The sequence below is a fragment of the Ischnura elegans genome, chromosome 10, assembly GCF_921293095.1.
Source record: "Ischnura elegans chromosome 10, ioIscEleg1.1, whole genome shotgun sequence".
Lineage (NCBI taxonomy): Eukaryota > Metazoa > Arthropoda > Insecta > Odonata > Coenagrionidae > Ischnura > Ischnura elegans.
In genome coordinates this window covers 21,826,572-21,844,984 of record NC_060255.1, presented here as the reverse complement: position 1 = coordinate 21,844,984, position 18,413 = coordinate 21,826,572, and the positions used below count along the sequence as shown (strand labels likewise).

General features: G+C 36.5%; 2 protein-coding genes across 6 annotated transcripts in view; one reads left to right on the top strand and one right to left on the bottom strand.

The window, feature by feature from the left end:
• LOC124166359 (solute carrier family 12 member 2) overlaps window positions 1-18,413 on the bottom strand; it is a 296,758-nt gene that overhangs the window by 6,325 nt on the left and 272,020 nt on the right. For 4 of the 5 annotated variants that reach the window (XM_046543838.1, XM_046543840.1, XM_046543842.1 and 1 more), the window contains exons 12-14: window positions 10,006-10,247; window positions 7,768-8,030; window positions 1,785-1,832 (exon numbers count right to left, since the gene is read on the bottom strand). In XM_046543838.1, the coding sequence (XP_046399794.1) occupies window positions 1,785-1,832; window positions 7,768-8,030; window positions 10,006-10,247 (553 nt within the window). The remainder of the gene's footprint in view (window positions 1-1,784; window positions 1,833-7,767; window positions 8,031-10,005; window positions 10,248-18,413) is intronic. The other variant, XM_046543839.1, reaches the window with a different exon arrangement.
• Window positions 10,870-15,838, top strand: LOC124166362 (hemolymph lipopolysaccharide-binding protein-like). The gene is made up of 3 exons (XM_046543847.1): window positions 10,870-11,248; window positions 12,622-12,879; window positions 15,527-15,838. The coding sequence occupies exons 1-3, from the start codon at window positions 10,945-10,947 to the stop codon at window positions 15,691-15,693; spliced, it is 729 nt and encodes a 242-aa protein (XP_046399803.1). The 5' UTR covers window positions 10,870-10,944; the 3' UTR covers window positions 15,694-15,838.

Sequence of the window (18,413 nt, the reverse complement as noted above, 5' to 3'; positions counted from 1 at the left end):
CTACTTCCTCATAGGGTGTAAGGAAAGGAGAATGAATTTCGCCTACCGTCACTTGTAAAGGCGTGTTTAGAATAATTATTTTCATGCATGCTAATATTATTTCTGTTCATGCAATTTTAAGGGTAGAATATGCCAGTGATATGTTTTGCTTGCCATGTATTCTATTACGACGAAATATGATGCTCATGGATTAGTATTAACATAATATAATTAAATCATCCTATATCTGCTCTAATGCACACCCTATATAAATTACCACCAGCCGCCACTGCCGTAAAGATGGCTGTCCACAAGCTGCTCCTGCTAACCTCTCATCTCCACCAAAGGGGAGGCTGGACCCTAACTTTCCAACCTCCCCATTTGACCCCCAAGAAGTCCAAGGGTTATTCAATTTTTCTACGGCCAACAACCCTTCACAACCACCAACCCCAACACCATGTAAGATTAACTGAAGGCGGAGACCCGGGATCAACACCCAGGATAAGAAGAATGTCCGGAATAAGATCTCCATCATGAAGACCGCAACATTAAAGACAACAGTGAAGATGCATCCTCACCCGGGAACTTTTCTTCCCCCTTCCTTTCTCGAGACCCTAAAATCATCACTTCCTCCCTCAGCCTTCAATATTCCTACTCCCCGGCACCCAAACACAATCCTTCCCCTTACGCTCTCCCCTTTACAGTCCAGCCGCCGAGAGTTGTCCGATGACCGGCAGAAGGGGTAGGGGGCAAGGTTGCCAGGTAAGAAAGGGAAACGCCCACCTCACATGTAAACAAAAGGCTTCCCTTAAGAAAGGAGCCAGAATGGATGACGAGCTGGAAGGATCCAAAGGAAGAATCCCTTGTTTCAATGGTGATTTGAAGAAAGGGCTTGTCTTGGTGGCTCAGGCTTATTTCGGTGCTCCGTATGCATGTGACAACACTGCATGTCTACGCGAGGGTGTGAGGTGCGTCTGGGGGACAGCGATTGGTTGCATACCCTGCTTCCCCCTCCTTTAGAACTGTCGTAGGGACAACTCTGGACTGTAGCAGTAGGACATAGTTAAGGAAGAACTTGGCTAAACATGATACACTTGAAAATGTAGTTTTAACAACAAAGCGCTTTGTGCAAAAATAAATTCACTGGAAATGTTCAAACATCTAATTTAAATAATCATAATAACTTGCATCACATCCTGCCTCAAATCATATAAGATATTACATATTAAAAAGTTTACTACACATACTAGAGAGAGATAACAAACATAACATCACCATGGAGTTTATGAGGCTACAGTGACTAATAATATGGGTATCAATTTTTCTTCACACATTTTTTTTACATAATTTTTCAAAGAAATACTTGATCCTATAATCAGTGACATTTGTTTCTCATCTGGATTTTAATTAGCACTACAATCTAGCTGATTATCTACAGACGTGCACACACATTATTATCACTCACAATTCCTACCAGAATACCGTATTTGGGGCTTCACTTTCGGGAAAAGTTAAAAAAATGGATTTGAATATTGTCACCCCCTTCACTTTTACCATGGTCATTTTTAGAAAATAAGGGGGGACAATATTCAGACATATACAGTAATTAAAACACATTAAAGGTACAACGAATACAAACAAACAAATAATAATTAAAGTTCACATACAAATACTGAGGGATCAAAACAAAATCAGAGGTGATTTTTAGAGTGAATCTTAGAAATCTACAAAATATAGCCATGCACACAAAGAAGGGAAAAAATATGTACTCAAACATATAAAGAGCAGTAAAATACAAGACTCACCCCTAGTAGTTATTTGACGTAATCCTACACTGAGAAATTTGTACAATTCTTTGTGGGTTGGATAGAAAGAAAAGAGAAAGATAGTCAAACATTTTAAACAGATAGGTATGAACCAATCAAAGTCAACAATAAAATGAAAGTAGGTAAATATGAACGTACTAGATGAGAATGTTTGCATTTTGATTTTGGAAGTATGTATGAGTGAGTACATTTAGACTTCTACTACCAAAATATTACAGGTCTACCCTCGGGTGGACCTGCAATAAGCCTGGAATGAACACGTCAATATCGTACAGACTTATCCTGGAGCCCAGAAATGAGAATGTGCTTACGTGACAGCCAAGTCACATTTGCTTCCTTCACAAAGTCACTCACTCACACCTGCTGTGTAACCAGTTTTGAAACTCCTTCAAGTGTTCCTCTACCAGAATTTAATGAGATGTAGTATAACTTTAATACCTCGTGACAATTCTCCTTCAAGTTTTTTAGTTGATTATCTTGTCTAGCTGGATTCTTAGTAATAATATGTACATTAATAGGTTAAGGAAAGTTTTGCCTAATCATGTGCATTTTACCAAGCTCTTTCATTTTACAAGTTTTATGGAAAATACTGAAGGTATACGTCAATGACTCCCAGCTATTTCATTTGATAAATGATTGGATGCAGTAATGTAGAGCTTGCTGTTGTAACGAACAAAAATTAATGGTAGGGAGACATTCATTTTCATGGATTGGCAACCATTGTACATAAATCAACTATGTATGTACGTACATACATTCTTACTTCCCTAAAACCTGCCAATGTTGATGGAAATTAATAATTATGCACCATCATTTATACACAGAAATTGTGTACTGATTATTCACCACAATGCATGAGGCTGGAAAATAAAAAAATAATTGGAGCCCTAAGCAACTTGATACAGATTTGTGGTGCTCTAGTCTCCTGTGCCCCAGTGGGAGGCAGGTTGGAACAATGGATCAAGAAACATCTACGTGTCAAGGCCCTTGACCATCTATGTACATATATCTACTGGCCAAATTAGGAAATTCTTAAAAGTTGAAGAGGAAATACGATTTAATTTTTGTCCATTATTTTGACTTATAATTCTAACCAGTTCCCTCATCATTAATCACGAGAAAAATCATGGTTAGCAATTGAATGAATGATCTAGGACAGTCTATCCTGGGAAAGTGAGTGAACCAACATAGAAGTGCTTTAAAAATAGAAATAATAGAAATAATTTGGATGGATTTCTCCAAAACTTTTGGCTGCTGTATCTTTTGCAGTTGATAACCCACACATTTTTTTTGGTACAATCAGCCTTTTCATCCAATCACTTTCTGAGGGTCTTTTTGAGGGATAAATGAAGGACCTGAACCACGAGGAGCAGAGAGAGGGATGCAGGATGAATGGAGGCGCATTGGACAAGTTTGATAAAGCCCACGTTTCAGATTCAAGAAAACTGAACTGTAAAACAACTTCGATTGAAAACGAGCGTAACATCAGGAGTCCCACTCTAACTACATTATAAAATTCACAGTTTTTTCCAGATTTTCACGGTCTAAATGTCATCAAATTCACAGTTTGTAGATCAGGCATTTTAGGCAGAAATACTGATCACGTAACAATCATCGGCCGCACATGAACTATATGTAACAAACGCAACAGATGCCTTGAATGCAAACGCAGCAATAAAAAAGCTATCTCTCATGACGTTACCTATCATTAGCAAAATTCAGGGCCGGCTAAAGGTTGTGTGTGGGAAGATGGAGGGAGCAGGGTGGCAGGGAAGTGAACAAGTGCCTGATTTTTTGCCAAGGTTTCATGCCTTCCAATCGCAGGCTTAAGGTCAATGTGCTGTCATGGCACACGGACCAATACATAATTGCGCTTCGAATATACGTGTGAAGATAAATGCGTGGACTGTAACTGCACGTGACTCGGCCTTCAAACATGATCGAAAGATTGATTTTTCTTTTAATCTGTCTATCGTAGTTCTACAATCAAGTTTGAGAGATTTCTATGGTTTTATGACGAAATTCACAACTTTTTCCAGTTTTTTTAACGGCAGACGAAATTCACGGCTTATTCATGGTTGAGTGGGAACCCAGAATATCCCACTAAACAAATTGCTCTATCAATCCTGCATATGAAACAAATTTTTTCAAAATTATCAACTGAATGAGTTTCAAAACTAGCTATACATCTGTGCAGGGTAGCTAGATGGAGGTATTCTTGCTCCACAGCTGCCATATTAGCAGATTCACATAGCTGGTCCAGCTCATGAGTGCATTTGGTATGGCCGATGAATTTTGGCCAATTGTTCATTGGAGGTTGAGGTCTAGATATTTAAATCTGAACACAAAGAAACCATTCTGAAAATATAAACTTCCCAAGGGTAAACTCCACACAGAATGGAGATGCATCACTGGCGAAATGAATTAGGACTATGCTTTGAATCCAATGAAAATGAAATTTCCAACATACATTGCTTGAGTAGTGAATAAAGACCATACTTGGCAAACAATATAAATCAAATTTTCATCAGTAGCTCTAATACACATCAGCAGCTGCTCTAGCATAAGTCATACGGGTGGGCCAGATTATAAAATGGGTGGGCTTAACCTCGAGTTAAAGTGGATAAATACGATAGTTTAAAACATTAATTTATTGACCTTATACACAAAGAGCACCCCTTTCCTGCAACCCCAACGCAGCAAAATAATTATGCCTCAGGCTTTAATGCATTTTCGAGAGCGCATTAATTTTATATTCACTTAAAAAACAGCAAAATTGACGCCACTGAGAAGAAAGCAAAAAACTGCGAATTATAAATTAATTAATACGGGCAACAAATAAATTATTTAGAAATTTAACAGAGAGATATTTTACATACCTAAAACTGTATACAATTTATTTCAATTTTACAAAATAAACTTAGGATTTCGACTCTGAAATTTGTCTGCCTTATTTGAGTGGGCAGGAAAAACTTTGGGGGCCCAGGCCCACCCCTGGTACTACCCCTGATGCAGACAAAATACAGAACACTAGTGCTTGTCAAATCAGGGGCTGATACTCAAAAGGAAGAGAAGGAAATCCTCCAGACAAATACAAGGGGAAATGAGTTTTGCTGAGGCTAATAATTACCCTGAGAGCAAAGGAAAAATTGCGGACATATAAATTTGGGATATTTCGAGTCTACAGGTAGCTTAATCGATGAAAGTTTGATGTAGGCAAACATACACGATATATATGTACTACAATTCTTTGAAGGTAGTCATCAAAATTGCCATAGATTCATTTTAGGTTGAAAAGCTCCATATTACTACAAGATCAGCAGTATAATATGGATATTTTTGCAACAAAATATTTTACGTCCACAATTAGTATAACCGTAGACCAAAATTATACGCTACCAGTAGACCAAAAATGGGCAACATTTGCCCCTAATGTAGGCCAAATGTAGACCAAATGTAGACGTGATGTAGATGTCTACATTTGGTATATGGGAAAGTTTTTTCTGTATACCAGATATAGACGTCTACATTTGGTTGAAATGAGGTATAATGCTAACTTTGTGTTCTCAAGGTAATTAAGGTGCTTAAATTGAACATTTTTTAAAGATGGTGCACTGAATTTCAACCAAATAAACCCAATAAATAGATTCAATACACTAACTATGAGATGCAGTTTACAATATGTTGAGAGGAAAAATAAATAAAAAAATTTACCAGAAAAATTTGTTACATGGACATAAAACTCTTATTTAATACCCAATTCCAGATATGTATGCAATATCATTAAAGAGTCACAGAAATCCTAACCCTCCCTTGTAAAGATTATTTATGGATCAGCCTCAGCCCCTTTTACCAACAAATTAGCCCGCTAGTAGAGAAAGGGTATGGTAGAAATGAGTATGTATTTAGAGAGAAAAACTACGTTGTGTGTGCATTTGAAGCTCATAGTTGCAGAAAAATTATTACCATGGACAGTCTTCCCTTTAAATATTGAGAGTTGCCTGGTAGGGGGTAACAAGAAGAAACAAGCAACCCATAAAATATGAGTTAGGTGCTTTGCATTACATTTCCTTGTAACTGCTTCATAATACAAAATACTAAGACGTTGAGTGTTTCTCCTTGTTATGTTTCTCTGTATAGAGGTAACTCATCATCATATTTTGAGATATTTACGTATAGTGTAGGCATGTCATAGGCATACAACATGAAAACCAATAAGAAGGGAAACAAGATGCATACAAAGGAAAGTGATTGAACACACAGAAACAGTAAAAGTAAAATAAAAATTGAATATTGAAATGAAAGGTGGTAGTACCTTTCCACATAAAGGGCATTGCCGGATAAGAAGGTGAAAAGTCCTCCCTCCGGAATTTTTCCCGTACTTGGGGTATGCAATTTGGGATCAAATAGGACAAACCTCTCCACATTTCCAGCCCGCTAGATGCCCACCAGGGCCGGCTAGATTGAAAATACGATTTTCACTCTTTTTTAAATATCTCGGTCAAGAATGCATATTTTTTAATGCGGTTTGCAGCATTTGAAACATTATTTAATGGGGCAGATTTCCAATTGTTTTCAAGAACTTTGAGCGGGACAAGAAGATATGGCGTCGATTTGAAAATTTCTAATGCATGTTTTCATAAAATATGCTTGAGAGGGCCAAAAAGAAAAAACGTTTTCTGGAGGTGTTTTTTTTTATACCTTTCGGCTGGCGTATTAAAAATATAACTTTTAGGAGGTGGAACATCACCGCATTAAAAAATATGCATTCTTGACCGAGATATTTTAAAAAGAGTGAAAATCGTATTTTCCATCTAGCCGGCCCTGGTGGGCATCTAGCGGGCTGGAAATGTGGGGAGGTTTGTCCTATTTGATCCCAAATCGCATACCCCAAGTGCGGGAAAAATCCGGGAGGGGGGACTTTTCACCTTCTTATCCGGCTACGCCCTTTAATGGTAAAAGACCTACCAGGCCTTGTACCAGATGATGGCAGTGTGAGCCGAAACGCTTTGTATGCATCAAATTATTGTGGAAAAGTGCAACTATCTTTAATTTCAATAAGTCAAACTTCCACTATATCACGAATGAATCAGTTGAAAAAATTAAATACATACCAGTTAAAAAAGTAAATAGTAAAATAAGAAAAAAATTTCGTGGACATGGGACCATAGAGATTGAATACTTGGATAATAGGAAAAGCTGACCAGAGAAGAGTGAAGCCTTCAAGAAATGGTGCTCGAGACCGACGCTGAATATAACAGGGATGGATAGTGTGAGATAATAGGTGGTGTTCTGAAGACTACAAGAAGAACGGGAGGGCAATATGAAGCATCATATGCCAGAGAAGGAAGCGGTGAATTGATCACGTCAAAAAACATAGCAATTACATGAGGAATAAAATGGAGTGACAATTGAAGTAAAAGTTCCCTCAAGAAGACCTAGCGACAAAGTACTCGGGGCACATTAAGCACGACACAAGGAAGAAGAATTTCAGGAAACTGAAGTTACACGCTGGGAAGGGAGAAATTGAGTACACCAATCTTAGGATTGCAATACTGTAATAAAAATAGGCAAACAATAATTAAAATAATATGAGAATTCAAGGCTGATAATCAATAAGAAAACAGGTTATCCTAAGTTGCTTGTACCAACAGTTTTCACCTTACTGGTGTGCACTGTTTTATGTGTTCCTGGCTTAGCTTTGTTGAACCACAATGTAGGAAAATAAAATTATCACCCTACATTCCACATTGACAATTTGTCACCACCAGCATTTATGTAATTATCAAGTAAATAACGATGACTTGATAATTAACATCTTGTTAATTATTGAAGTGTCAATACTATTGTCTGTAATTAATTGCGACTATGAAATGTACAAAGTTAATTTTATTTTTCTTTACGGTTGTGGACAATATGAAGCATAATAGGCAGGAGTTTAAAATTCAGTTTTCTAACTTACCTTGGGACATCTGGGAGAAAGACTGATTCCTAGGCAATGAACACTGAGATCCCATCCTTGCATCCAAATAGTTCTTGTCCACTTCCAAGCCGCCCTCTCCAGCTGCACCATTAATGCCGAGGCCACCTTTGCCTCCATTCGCCATTGGCCCAGTGCCATTGGCCTCTTCCTTTGTATCAGAAGAGCCAATCAGCTCATTGGAGTAGTCCAAGCCTTCTCGGATACGGAGTATAGCCACAGCCATGTGCAAATCTAAGGCTTTACTGTGGACAAAAAGTTCATAAGTAAAGAAGGAATCTTTTCAGTGTAATTAGATCACTCTTATTGGGGAATTACATAAATTATCACTATTGAATTTATGAAAATAAATGTTTATTGTTACATACATTTTTTTAAATCTGCCTCCATCGTGAGTTGTATTTCGCATCTATTTCAATACTCTTTTGTATGAGTGCTTTTCAAATTTATTATACTTCCGTTTTGTGTATTAAAGTTGTTGGACCATGTGTCTCCTAAATTTCTTTTAATGGCATTTTGCAAAAACATCACAACATTTACAATAAGATAGTAATCAGCAAAACAATAATTTTTTTCAGCTAAAAATTTTTACTTTCAATCACACATCATGTGATGTTAAATATTCAAAGCATTACGCTTAGGCATGTGATAGTGATTACAAACATTTTTGGGCAATTTTGGCATCAATATTAAAGCGGCCCTAATGTTTCCGAAACGATGCTGGTCAAGTAGGCAGGGATTCTTCTCTGCATTTATTAAAGTATATTAGCTGGCGGAAGGGAAGGTGGGAAGTGGTCAATGGATTGAATTCTGTTTCCCACAGTTAATGCCTGCCATATTATGCTAATTTTGATGCCCATGTCCCTATTGACATGGTTTTGATCCTCCTTTTGTATTTCATTCACTTTCCTTACGAGTCTTTGTATGAAGCCCCATACTTTGACGACGATACTTGGATGCTGAAAGTTGATTGCGTGGCCGAGGGTGGAGTGTTCAGCTGCTGTGAATATTGTCCAGTGCATGAGTGTGTTCTCGTACGGAATATCGGTCGCTTTTAAGCTGACACACATCAGAAGAATCGGCTAAATGCAACCTTTAACTGGTGTTTTCCTGAAAAACTTACAGCCTTTTTTTATGTGATCATCATGGAATAATGAATTATGCATTAGCGACTGAATAGCTAAAGTGAATCTAGTCCAAAGACAGAAACAGAGAGGAATACAGCCACAGCCATGTGCAAATCTGAGGCTTTACTGTGGACAAAAAGTTCATAAATAAAGAAGGAATCCTTCCAGTGTATTAGGGTAGTTTCCTTCATCAATGAAAATGAAAGGCATTGATTGCCATTCGTTACCCACCATTAGTGTTTTCATAATATACTAATTATTGGTTTTAGAAATACCGGTTTAGACGAATGGCAATGGTCAATTTTATCCTCATTTGAAAAAGGCCAGATTGACACTAGGTCCCTGTGATGCCACTCCACGTGACGTCACAGGGACCTAGTTTCTATACGAGTAGATAGGAGTTTTTCATCGTCTGAGGTTACCAATGCATGCTTGAGGCACAGAGCTCAGGAAAACATGTCTTAATAATCACCTATTAAAACTGGCTAAGGTCGGAAAGTTTCCTTCATTAGATAAGGTATTAATAATCCTTATTTAAGCCAAGCGCTACCTGCTAACATCCTGCGTTGTATCAGCGCTCAAAGCCTCGCCCCAAGGTCACCTCACTTGTGGCAGCGGGAACCAGAACGACATCACACGGGGTTTTCTCAGCATTCGTACTTAGCCATCGTGTTTTTGCGCGCTTGAAAATGTTCACTTTTCATTTAATCGCGAAAAATAGATATCGTTATTTCAAAATCTAAAAGAGTGAAATACGTACTCCAGGAGTAATAATCTTTCCAATTAGGCAATAAAAAAATAATAGGAAACCACCCCATTAGCTCACTCATAGAATGTTAAAACAGAGAAATGTTACGAAGAAATAACAGGTGCTAAATCGCCGCAGGTTAGGCTAAGGGAAATGACCAAAAAACTTATTTTGGAAGCTTTTCCAAAGAACTTCCACTGTTTGTTGTATTTCAAATCATCAGACTTATCCATATGAATAGCATGCCTACGCTTTATCAGATTCACTGATACTATGCAACCTTTTCATGATATTTTTTTTTCATCATGCAGCAAATATATACCAAGATAAAAATAAGCAACTTACTGCATAACATTGAAGTACATTATCAAGTCAGTCCTGGGGCACTCCCTCCAGTCCGCCTTGAAGCCCATGAGGAGAATGTTTGGACGGAGTTTTCCAATGCCGGATGCTTGAAGGAGTGCCTTGGCACCGTCTTCAAAACTGACTTCATCCACATGATTGTAAAAACCCTTCACTCGGTGCGCTCGGAGCCAACTCTGCCCTTTGTGCGTAAGAGAATTGTGTACTCGCTGAGGAACAGGTCCCTGCAATTCAGAAAGACACAGCTCATTGAGTACCTCTACAAGAAAGATTAATCATGCGAAAGGGAGGCAATCCCAATATGTGACATCAATTGGTTTAATAATGCCCTGGTTTGAATTCAAGTAAGTAAGGGAAACAAAATTTCTCAAGTGGAATTTCTCAGTCACAGGCTAGTCGTAAACTGATTGTTTTCTACCCTTCCAATCTACTCCTCCATCATAAGTTACACCATTCCTTTCTGTATGAAAAAATGTAATGAACACAGTCAGCAAAGCAAATGCATATTATGAATAAATTAGAAATAAATACACATTAAAATAATTCAAGGAATTCATTCTTAGAACATAGAATTTACCAACAGCTATTGATTAAAACTGATAAGGTTATAGGTCAAATTACCCCAAGATATTAAAAGGGGCATTTAAACTTCTTTCACGCAAAATTTTTTCGCACACTGTTATGTCATCATGCAAAGAGGAACAGAATTTTTTTTTAATCCCATTAAAAACCCATTAATTCATTTTATGGTATTCACCAGAATAGATTACATATAACTTTTCAAATAAAGAAAATCTCCACATCCAAAGAACACACATAAAACAGAATTTTACTGCAGATAAGAGAGAGTATAAGTGATCGACTGTTCTTAAAGGGACAGTGAGTACAGAGGGAATTCCATAGACTGAATCCAAGTTCCGGATGAGCATTACACCCACAAAAATGGTTTCTACTCCCAAAATATTAGTGATATTTTTAACAATTCTTCTTTTTCAAAAAAAGAGTCTTGGACAGCCAGCATGCCAAATGCTTAGTTTACCAAGTGGAAACAAAACTCTAGAACTATCTGTTGTGGGCCATAGAAACCAAAGTGGACATTGGATGACAGAGTTTACGGTGAACACAGAATCCCCGCAGCCTCAACGAAACTGGAAAATGGATTTGAAGCACACTATTGAACAATATCATGGGGAAAACACAATTCACATAAAAGGAGCTCTCATAGGTAAGAATTTTCTTTTCTTAAATTATTATTAATGTATGCTTGACCTTCACAGTGTTAGCACTGATGTAAGAGAATCTACAACCAACAATTAGGCTAATGCACGAATGTTACAAACATACAACAAAAAAAGGAGGTGGAAACCTATGGCCATATTGCTCCCTGCAATATGGCCATAGGTTTCCAACTGTAATTATTTTTCTAGCTGCCATTATTTTATGATTGGAGCTTTGAACATTTCAATCAATTGTAATACGTAATACACAAATATACTTACCCCACGGTGCATTGTCATTTAATTAAGTCAAATATAAAATCTGAATATTCTAATAAGATGTATTGCAATTTGTCCATATAGGAATACTGTGGTGCCATTATACAAAATATTACTTTCATTTTTTCTTTACAAATACATCATTGTTAGGCCCATATGATGATGTAGGACTATGGCTCACAATAATTTATATGGTGGAGTTAAATTTAAATAAAGCACCAGTAAAAAATTAGTCTTTGCAGAAAATTGCTAGTACGGTTTACTGTACCTTAAACCTGCACTTGAAAATGCAGTGCTTTCAAGTTTTTGAAAAATTCAAGCTGATAAAATCATGTTTGCAGACTGGATAGGCACTTGTATCGCAGCTTTCAAACCAATTACTTGTCCTGGCATATAATTAATTAGTATAATCCTTTTCCAAGGAAATAACTCCGACAGCAATATATGCTTATGGAATGACACTCAAGTGCATACAAGGTGGAAAATTCCACACGGGAAAAATATCTGCCTTGACTAGGATTTAAATCTAGATCTCCTAAATTTTCAGCAGGAACTGTATCAATTAAGCTAAGTAAGCATCTTTTCTTGCTTAGATTTTTGCCGGCTTTAAGGAACAAGATGGTTTATGCTATCAGACATAAATTACCACAATAGAGCTCAGTCATGCACAAAGCATCAGAGTCCTAAGGCAGGAACCAGAATTTTGAATGCTTAAGTGTTCACATGGATATAATGTGATACTGACATGTAAATAAGACATTCTTGTAACTTCTATCCAAAACAAAACCAAAAACAAACATAATTGATAAGTTGAAGCCGCATACAGTTCAGCAATAATAAACATATTTTGGACATTAATCGGTTGTTGGAGAAATGTATTTAGATAGTAAGATTTTCAATAAAGAGGCACCAGTAATATTACAACTGAAAATGAAAATAATATGGAACAAAAGGATTTTCAACGCTAAAACATTTTTCCCACTTACATGACACCATATCTATGCATTTATTTTTTTGCAGCCAACATTACTCAAGCATATCACCTGCTTTTATTCACAACTATCCATCAGCCATTCTCTCAATTGACCCGTTTTCGTTGCAGTACCACCATCTAGGCCACTTGACTACGAACTCTTTCCTGGAGTTGGTTATTATAAGTTTCATCATGAAGACAAAGCAACTTTTCAGGAAGCTTCTTCTATTTGTACCAACGAAGGGGGACATTTAGCAATTATCAACTCCCAAGAGGAGGCCGATGTTCTCAAAACTTTATTCCAAAGGCACCATAAAAACGCCGGCCCTTGGTCATTCATTGGCATGTATCTACCCCAAACTGGACAGGAATTCATCACAATTTTCGGTAAGTTTGGACAAGACATACAACGTAAAAAACCAGGTATGGAAAAATATCAATACTGATTTGGAATATCAGCTGATATTATGGCATCGGTATCATCAGATTGACAGAATTTAATCTACCCCTAATCCGATATCAGCAAATATTTTCGACTTTTTTTTTAGTGCCAATTCTGCCTATGAAACGAGGTGTTGAACTCTACCACTGATGTGCTCCAGAACCCAAACCCACCTGCTAATTTCACTCTTTGTACACAGAACAGTGCGAATTTTGACTGCATTCTTTAATTTTTGTAGTAATACGATTTCCACAGATTTGGTTGAGGCAAAGAAAAACATTTTCGGTGGAATATAGCTCGAATTAAATCTAGAGTGAAGAAGCGCCATAGAACTGAGGTCACCTGCTAATTAGTATCCATTTTCATTAAATTTTTAGAATTCTTTTAGAAATGAGTATCTCTGTGGCTGGCTTTTCAGTTGACTTAGCAACTGTCAACTGGGAGAAGAGAGTGGGTAAAAAAGTCACTACCACAAGTCCTCTAAAAATGGTGAAACACTAAATTTTAAGCACTTGAGTCAAATTCCACTGTATCCCCTCAGAATCAAGTAATATGCATACACCCATATTCCTTGCATACATGACTACAAATTGCATTGATTGAAAAGTCGATATTGTAAACCCGTAGCTTTAACGGTAAAAAGAGTGAAGATAAACACACGAACAGCTGGATGAACAGCAAAAAATTCATTCTTTATTGCCACGGCAAAAATACTTGATTTGTGCACATTCATCCATCCATTGATTTACTTTTTTTGAATGAGCAACACCTACACATTGAAACTAATCATTTCAAAATTTAATTTCAAAATCATTCAACCTTTGGTTTCCAAAATAGCTAAAACCTAAATTTCAATTCTTAAAAGTATGCAGACATTGAAATTATACACATTAATGAAAAAATATTGCCAAGCATTTTTGGTATGGAAATTTTAATATTGTTCCTAACTTAAATTAAACCACGAAAATGACAACACCCTTCACGCAGCTATTTTGCCATTGGTACGAGAACTAGCCAAAACCTCTGGTATGAAATATGTTGGTAATAACCTTTATGGAACTCAGACAAATTTCAGCATTCATTTCTAGAAGTAGTGTTGATATCAATAACTTAAGGTGTCCACTATTATCAAAATATAAAATTGAAGAATAAATTCAGGTTTTCAAGGGCAAAGTTTTTTTGATTTCCAGATTATATTTTTGCTTTTTTAATATGACATAAAATGACATTTCACAAGTTTTGAGTGTAGCTCAAGGCCTAGCTATAGACATAAAATTAGTTAAATAAATTAATGAAATAATTATAATGACAAGAAAGAAATTCAGACGCAAAAAAATTAACAATTGCTGCTGTTCAATTGGCCCTAAATTTTCTTTTGGAGATTGAAGACTAACCCTGAATTCAGCTAAGGTGCTCATATATTCAGCAATATGCTTCGGTGGGACTTATTAAATTAACAAAAAAACACTTGATCCCTGGGAATTAATTGGTAAGCATAATAATACCAAGGTATATTTATCTAAGACAAAAAAATTTGAGATCATTTTAAAACAATGGACCCTTCGACACATAATCCACTCTAAAAAGGTGGAGACAATAATACCTCTTCAGTAGGGCTGCAATCCTCATAATTAGTGAAAAGAGCATACCGCATAAAAATGCAATACATAGGTGTTATCTCGAAAAATATTAACTGCATTTAATGCCTAGAATAATGACGACAAATGTGCAAGGCTATGATTGGAAAGTACCTATTTTTTGGAAATGGACCGAATTCAGTCAAAAACTCATATTCCATTATTAAAAAAAAGCAAGCTCAAGAAAAATTTCTTCCTTGTTAGATAATCCATTCTATGTCTTACTGCCATTGAAGTATATTTAAATCATAAAATTGTAAAGACTTTTTTTTTAATGCCAGACTTGAGCAAAATTTATGCAAATAATTCATGGACATTTCCTGATTCCTGTATTCCCAGAATAATCCCAGAATTTTAAGATTTTTAACAATCTGTGGACGCCCTGTAATGGTATCAGGAGGAAGAGCAATGGAATTGGTGCCAGCATTTTATGCAATCGGTGTATCATTAATAAAATCCATCGAAGAGCATCCATGGAGCACCAAAACCAAAAATCATTATTCATCAAAAGAATTCAGTGTATGATATACATGTCACAATGAAAAATATTGTTTCTTAATTAGCCATTTTCTCTCAATTTTAGAGAAAATAACCACAAAATTTGCCATTCATTTTTCATGAGTTGGATAATGTCATAAGAGTTCCAGTTCATGAACTTGTTCAGGGAGATCTCCTCACTCACAAGAGAGGAAATCACTCATAACTGCGTAAAAATAAGGGAACCACGCAAGACAGATCAATTTTTCACGGCAAATTCCTCAAGAAGTAGGCGATGGGTTGAAGAACAGAAAAATATGGTTCTTTATACTTCCAAACTCTGAACACAGCCAATAAAAACATAAATTTGGTCAACGAGTCCATTCCACAAAGGAAATTAATAACAGCATGAAGTGGGACGAATTTTCAATAAAAATATGTATGTCTCTTCTCACAACTGCATCAATTTATTTTTCAGGCCAACCCCTAAAAGAAACTGGCTTTCTCAAGTGGCACCCAGGAAATCCAAATGGAGGAAATGAATACTGTGGATGTTTCGTGCACAGCACTGTGACGATAGGAGACATAAATTGTGCAGACAAACTTGCTTTCTTTTGTGAATATGACTTATCATGGGGTAAATAATGTGATACCGGAGATTACCGTGACTATCAGCAGATACCTTAACCTCACTCAACACTGACATTATGATTACTGCAACCCATGGCATGTAAATTTCAAAAATATACTTAATAACCACCTGAATAAAAGGAAATCAAGTTAAAACTAATGTCTATGATACTATTTCCACAGTGTTCTAACTACATAATTTTTCTCTGTCCAACAGTAGATGTGTAAGTAATTTTAGACGGCTGATTTTGGAAGATTAAATTAGGGGTTAAAAGGGGAAAACTTTCCAGCCAGAACATTCAAAGGTATTTGATTATTTCTATTTAAGCAGACCTCGACAGCGGTCAATATTTTTTATGGTTATTCGTCCAACTATAAATGCAAGCAGTACGATTGCTAATGATTTAGGAACACACGGCAGACTGTTGTTTACATATTTACCCCATGAGCTTCCAAAAGTTTTTTTTCCAAAGCATACCCTCCACTCCACACTGCATTTAAGTGCCAAAAAATTTCACTGAGATTCAATAATAATGTAATCATCCATCCTTCAAAGTGGCCGCTTACTACGTTAATCAGCAACATTATTTCAATTTCACATACAATTCCTATGACATGAGCTCCACACCAACACTGAGATAGTAGATTTAACCTTGCAGTGCATAAGTAATTAAATGGAATATAGGAATAGAAGGGTAAACTGTCACGCTATTGCCTTCATCACTTGGGCTATTAATTTGTATCTCCCAAATTAGTTTTATTAAGCATAATGTGTGAATTCTGATCACCCCTTGTATTTATATTTGGATGCATACCAGCAAAAAAAGTGACTGTTTTTAAGGTCTAATACAATAGAAATATGTAATTAAATAATTTCAAATGGATTGTTTACAATACCTGGCAGGAAATATTTCTACATCTAACCCCTAACTTCATCTTCCAAAAGTCACCCTTTGCCATCTCTTGCAGTCACGGTAGGTCATAGAAGAAATGAATCTAGAGAAAGTTTGCTTCGTTGGCAATTTCAAATAACTTGACAAATTAGAACAGATTTTCCAACAGTAATTTCTAAGGTAGTAGATATATTTTGCCTGTGAACTTGTTATTTATTTCCCCTTGGAGATTATGGTTGGTGCTTTTGAAAAACTTTGAGCAAAAGAAAGTTGTAATTAATAATGAGGTGAAATACATATGAAATTCAGTGTTTTGTTCATGATAGTATGAAAATAGTATAGCTGAATAGAAGGGTAAACTTCCTAGCTATCGATTACATCAGGCCATCAGTCATTTCAAGTTTCCATCAGCATCAAATTCCTCTATTTTGAACATTGAGTGACAAAAGAGTGAACTCATATGAAACAAAAGGATTAAGAATAGATTATGAGAATTGGATCTCAAGAACGTTATTTAAAAAGGCAGTGAAACCTAATCAACCTATCAATGATGTCATTCATAACATATACATGTCGCCAACTTTCACCAAAATAAAGAAAGAACACTGTCACACTTGAAGTACACACGATAGTTCAAGGAACAGAAATAATGAGACATTTTCATTTGACGAAGTACTAACTACATATTATGATGAAATGCCTTAATTGACATTAGCCAGGGTTATATATATAAGGATGATTCTATGCATGTAGGTGGATATATTTTTCTAAAAAAATCCTAATACTTTAGATTAGTCTACAATTGATAATCGCACATACCACAGCAGTTTTCTTGCAGAAATACTTGAGGCAAAGAAGGATCTTAAGAGAGTATTCGTGGTCACGGAAAGGGGAGGCTGCAAATGACACCTTGACCAAGGTAGCAATTTGAGGATATGCTTAAATGCACCTTTCCTTGGAATACAAACACTCAGAGTAGAATTAAGGTGGGGAAGATTTGGAGGGGGCAGCCGTCTCCCTAATGCATAATTTCTTAATAAATTCAAAAGATGTCAATCATGGGTGTACCCAGCGAGGGCCAAGGGGGGGGGGGGCAGCTGCTCCCCCTCCCTTCGAAACAAAAATAGCAAAAGTCTTTAGGCGAAATCAGTACTGAATTGAAACGAAAGCATTCAACAAATTTTCTTTAAACACACATAACGGATAGCAATGAAACTACAAAACAATGGCCAATAAATCAATAAATTCACCCCTGCGAATATTACTAAAGTGCCATCTCGGTAATTCGATGTATTTGTAACCGTGGCATGGCCCACGTTATAAAAAACGCCGGATTATTAAAAACGTACAGGATACGAACATATTCAGCCAAAATACTTTTCATGAGATTAATTTAGGAATTGAATATTCGTAGTATACCGTTGGTGCAAAATTATACGTTCGCCTTGCGCCGGCCTGATATTATTTCCATTCATTATTTTGTATTTATTTCCTCGATATATCTGGAAACGTAACCAAAACTTTACGAAAAAAATACTTGAGAAAAAAACGACACATACACACGTCAAATAACGAAAAAATCTTACTATACATACGTTTGAAACTCTTTCATTTAAAACTAATGAAATAATTTTAGCCAATGGAAGGTCCTCATCCCAAGAAGCCGGATAATAGAGATTATAGTACCGCCGTACTTCGACGGCCAACGGCGGGATTCCCCGAGATATCTTTCTCGGCGCACAATCTCGCTAACTTCTGACGGTCATATGACCTTAGCACCCAAGCTCTTTGATTCTCAAGAACTCATCCTTGCGGAAAACCCAGGGTCGCGAGGGCACGACC

Coding starts and splice junctions, on each gene's coding strand:
- LOC124166362 (XM_046543847.1), top strand. CDS start 10,945: ATGAGCATTACACCCACAAAAATGGTTTCTACTCCCAAAATATTAGTG. Junction 11,249..12,621: donor CATAAAAGGAGCTCTCATAG/GTAAGAATTTTC, acceptor TTTTCGTTGCAG/TACCACCATCTAGGCCACTT. Junction 12,880..15,526: donor GGAATTCATCACAATTTTCG/GTAAGTTTGGAC, acceptor TTTATTTTTCAG/GCCAACCCCTAAAAGAAACT.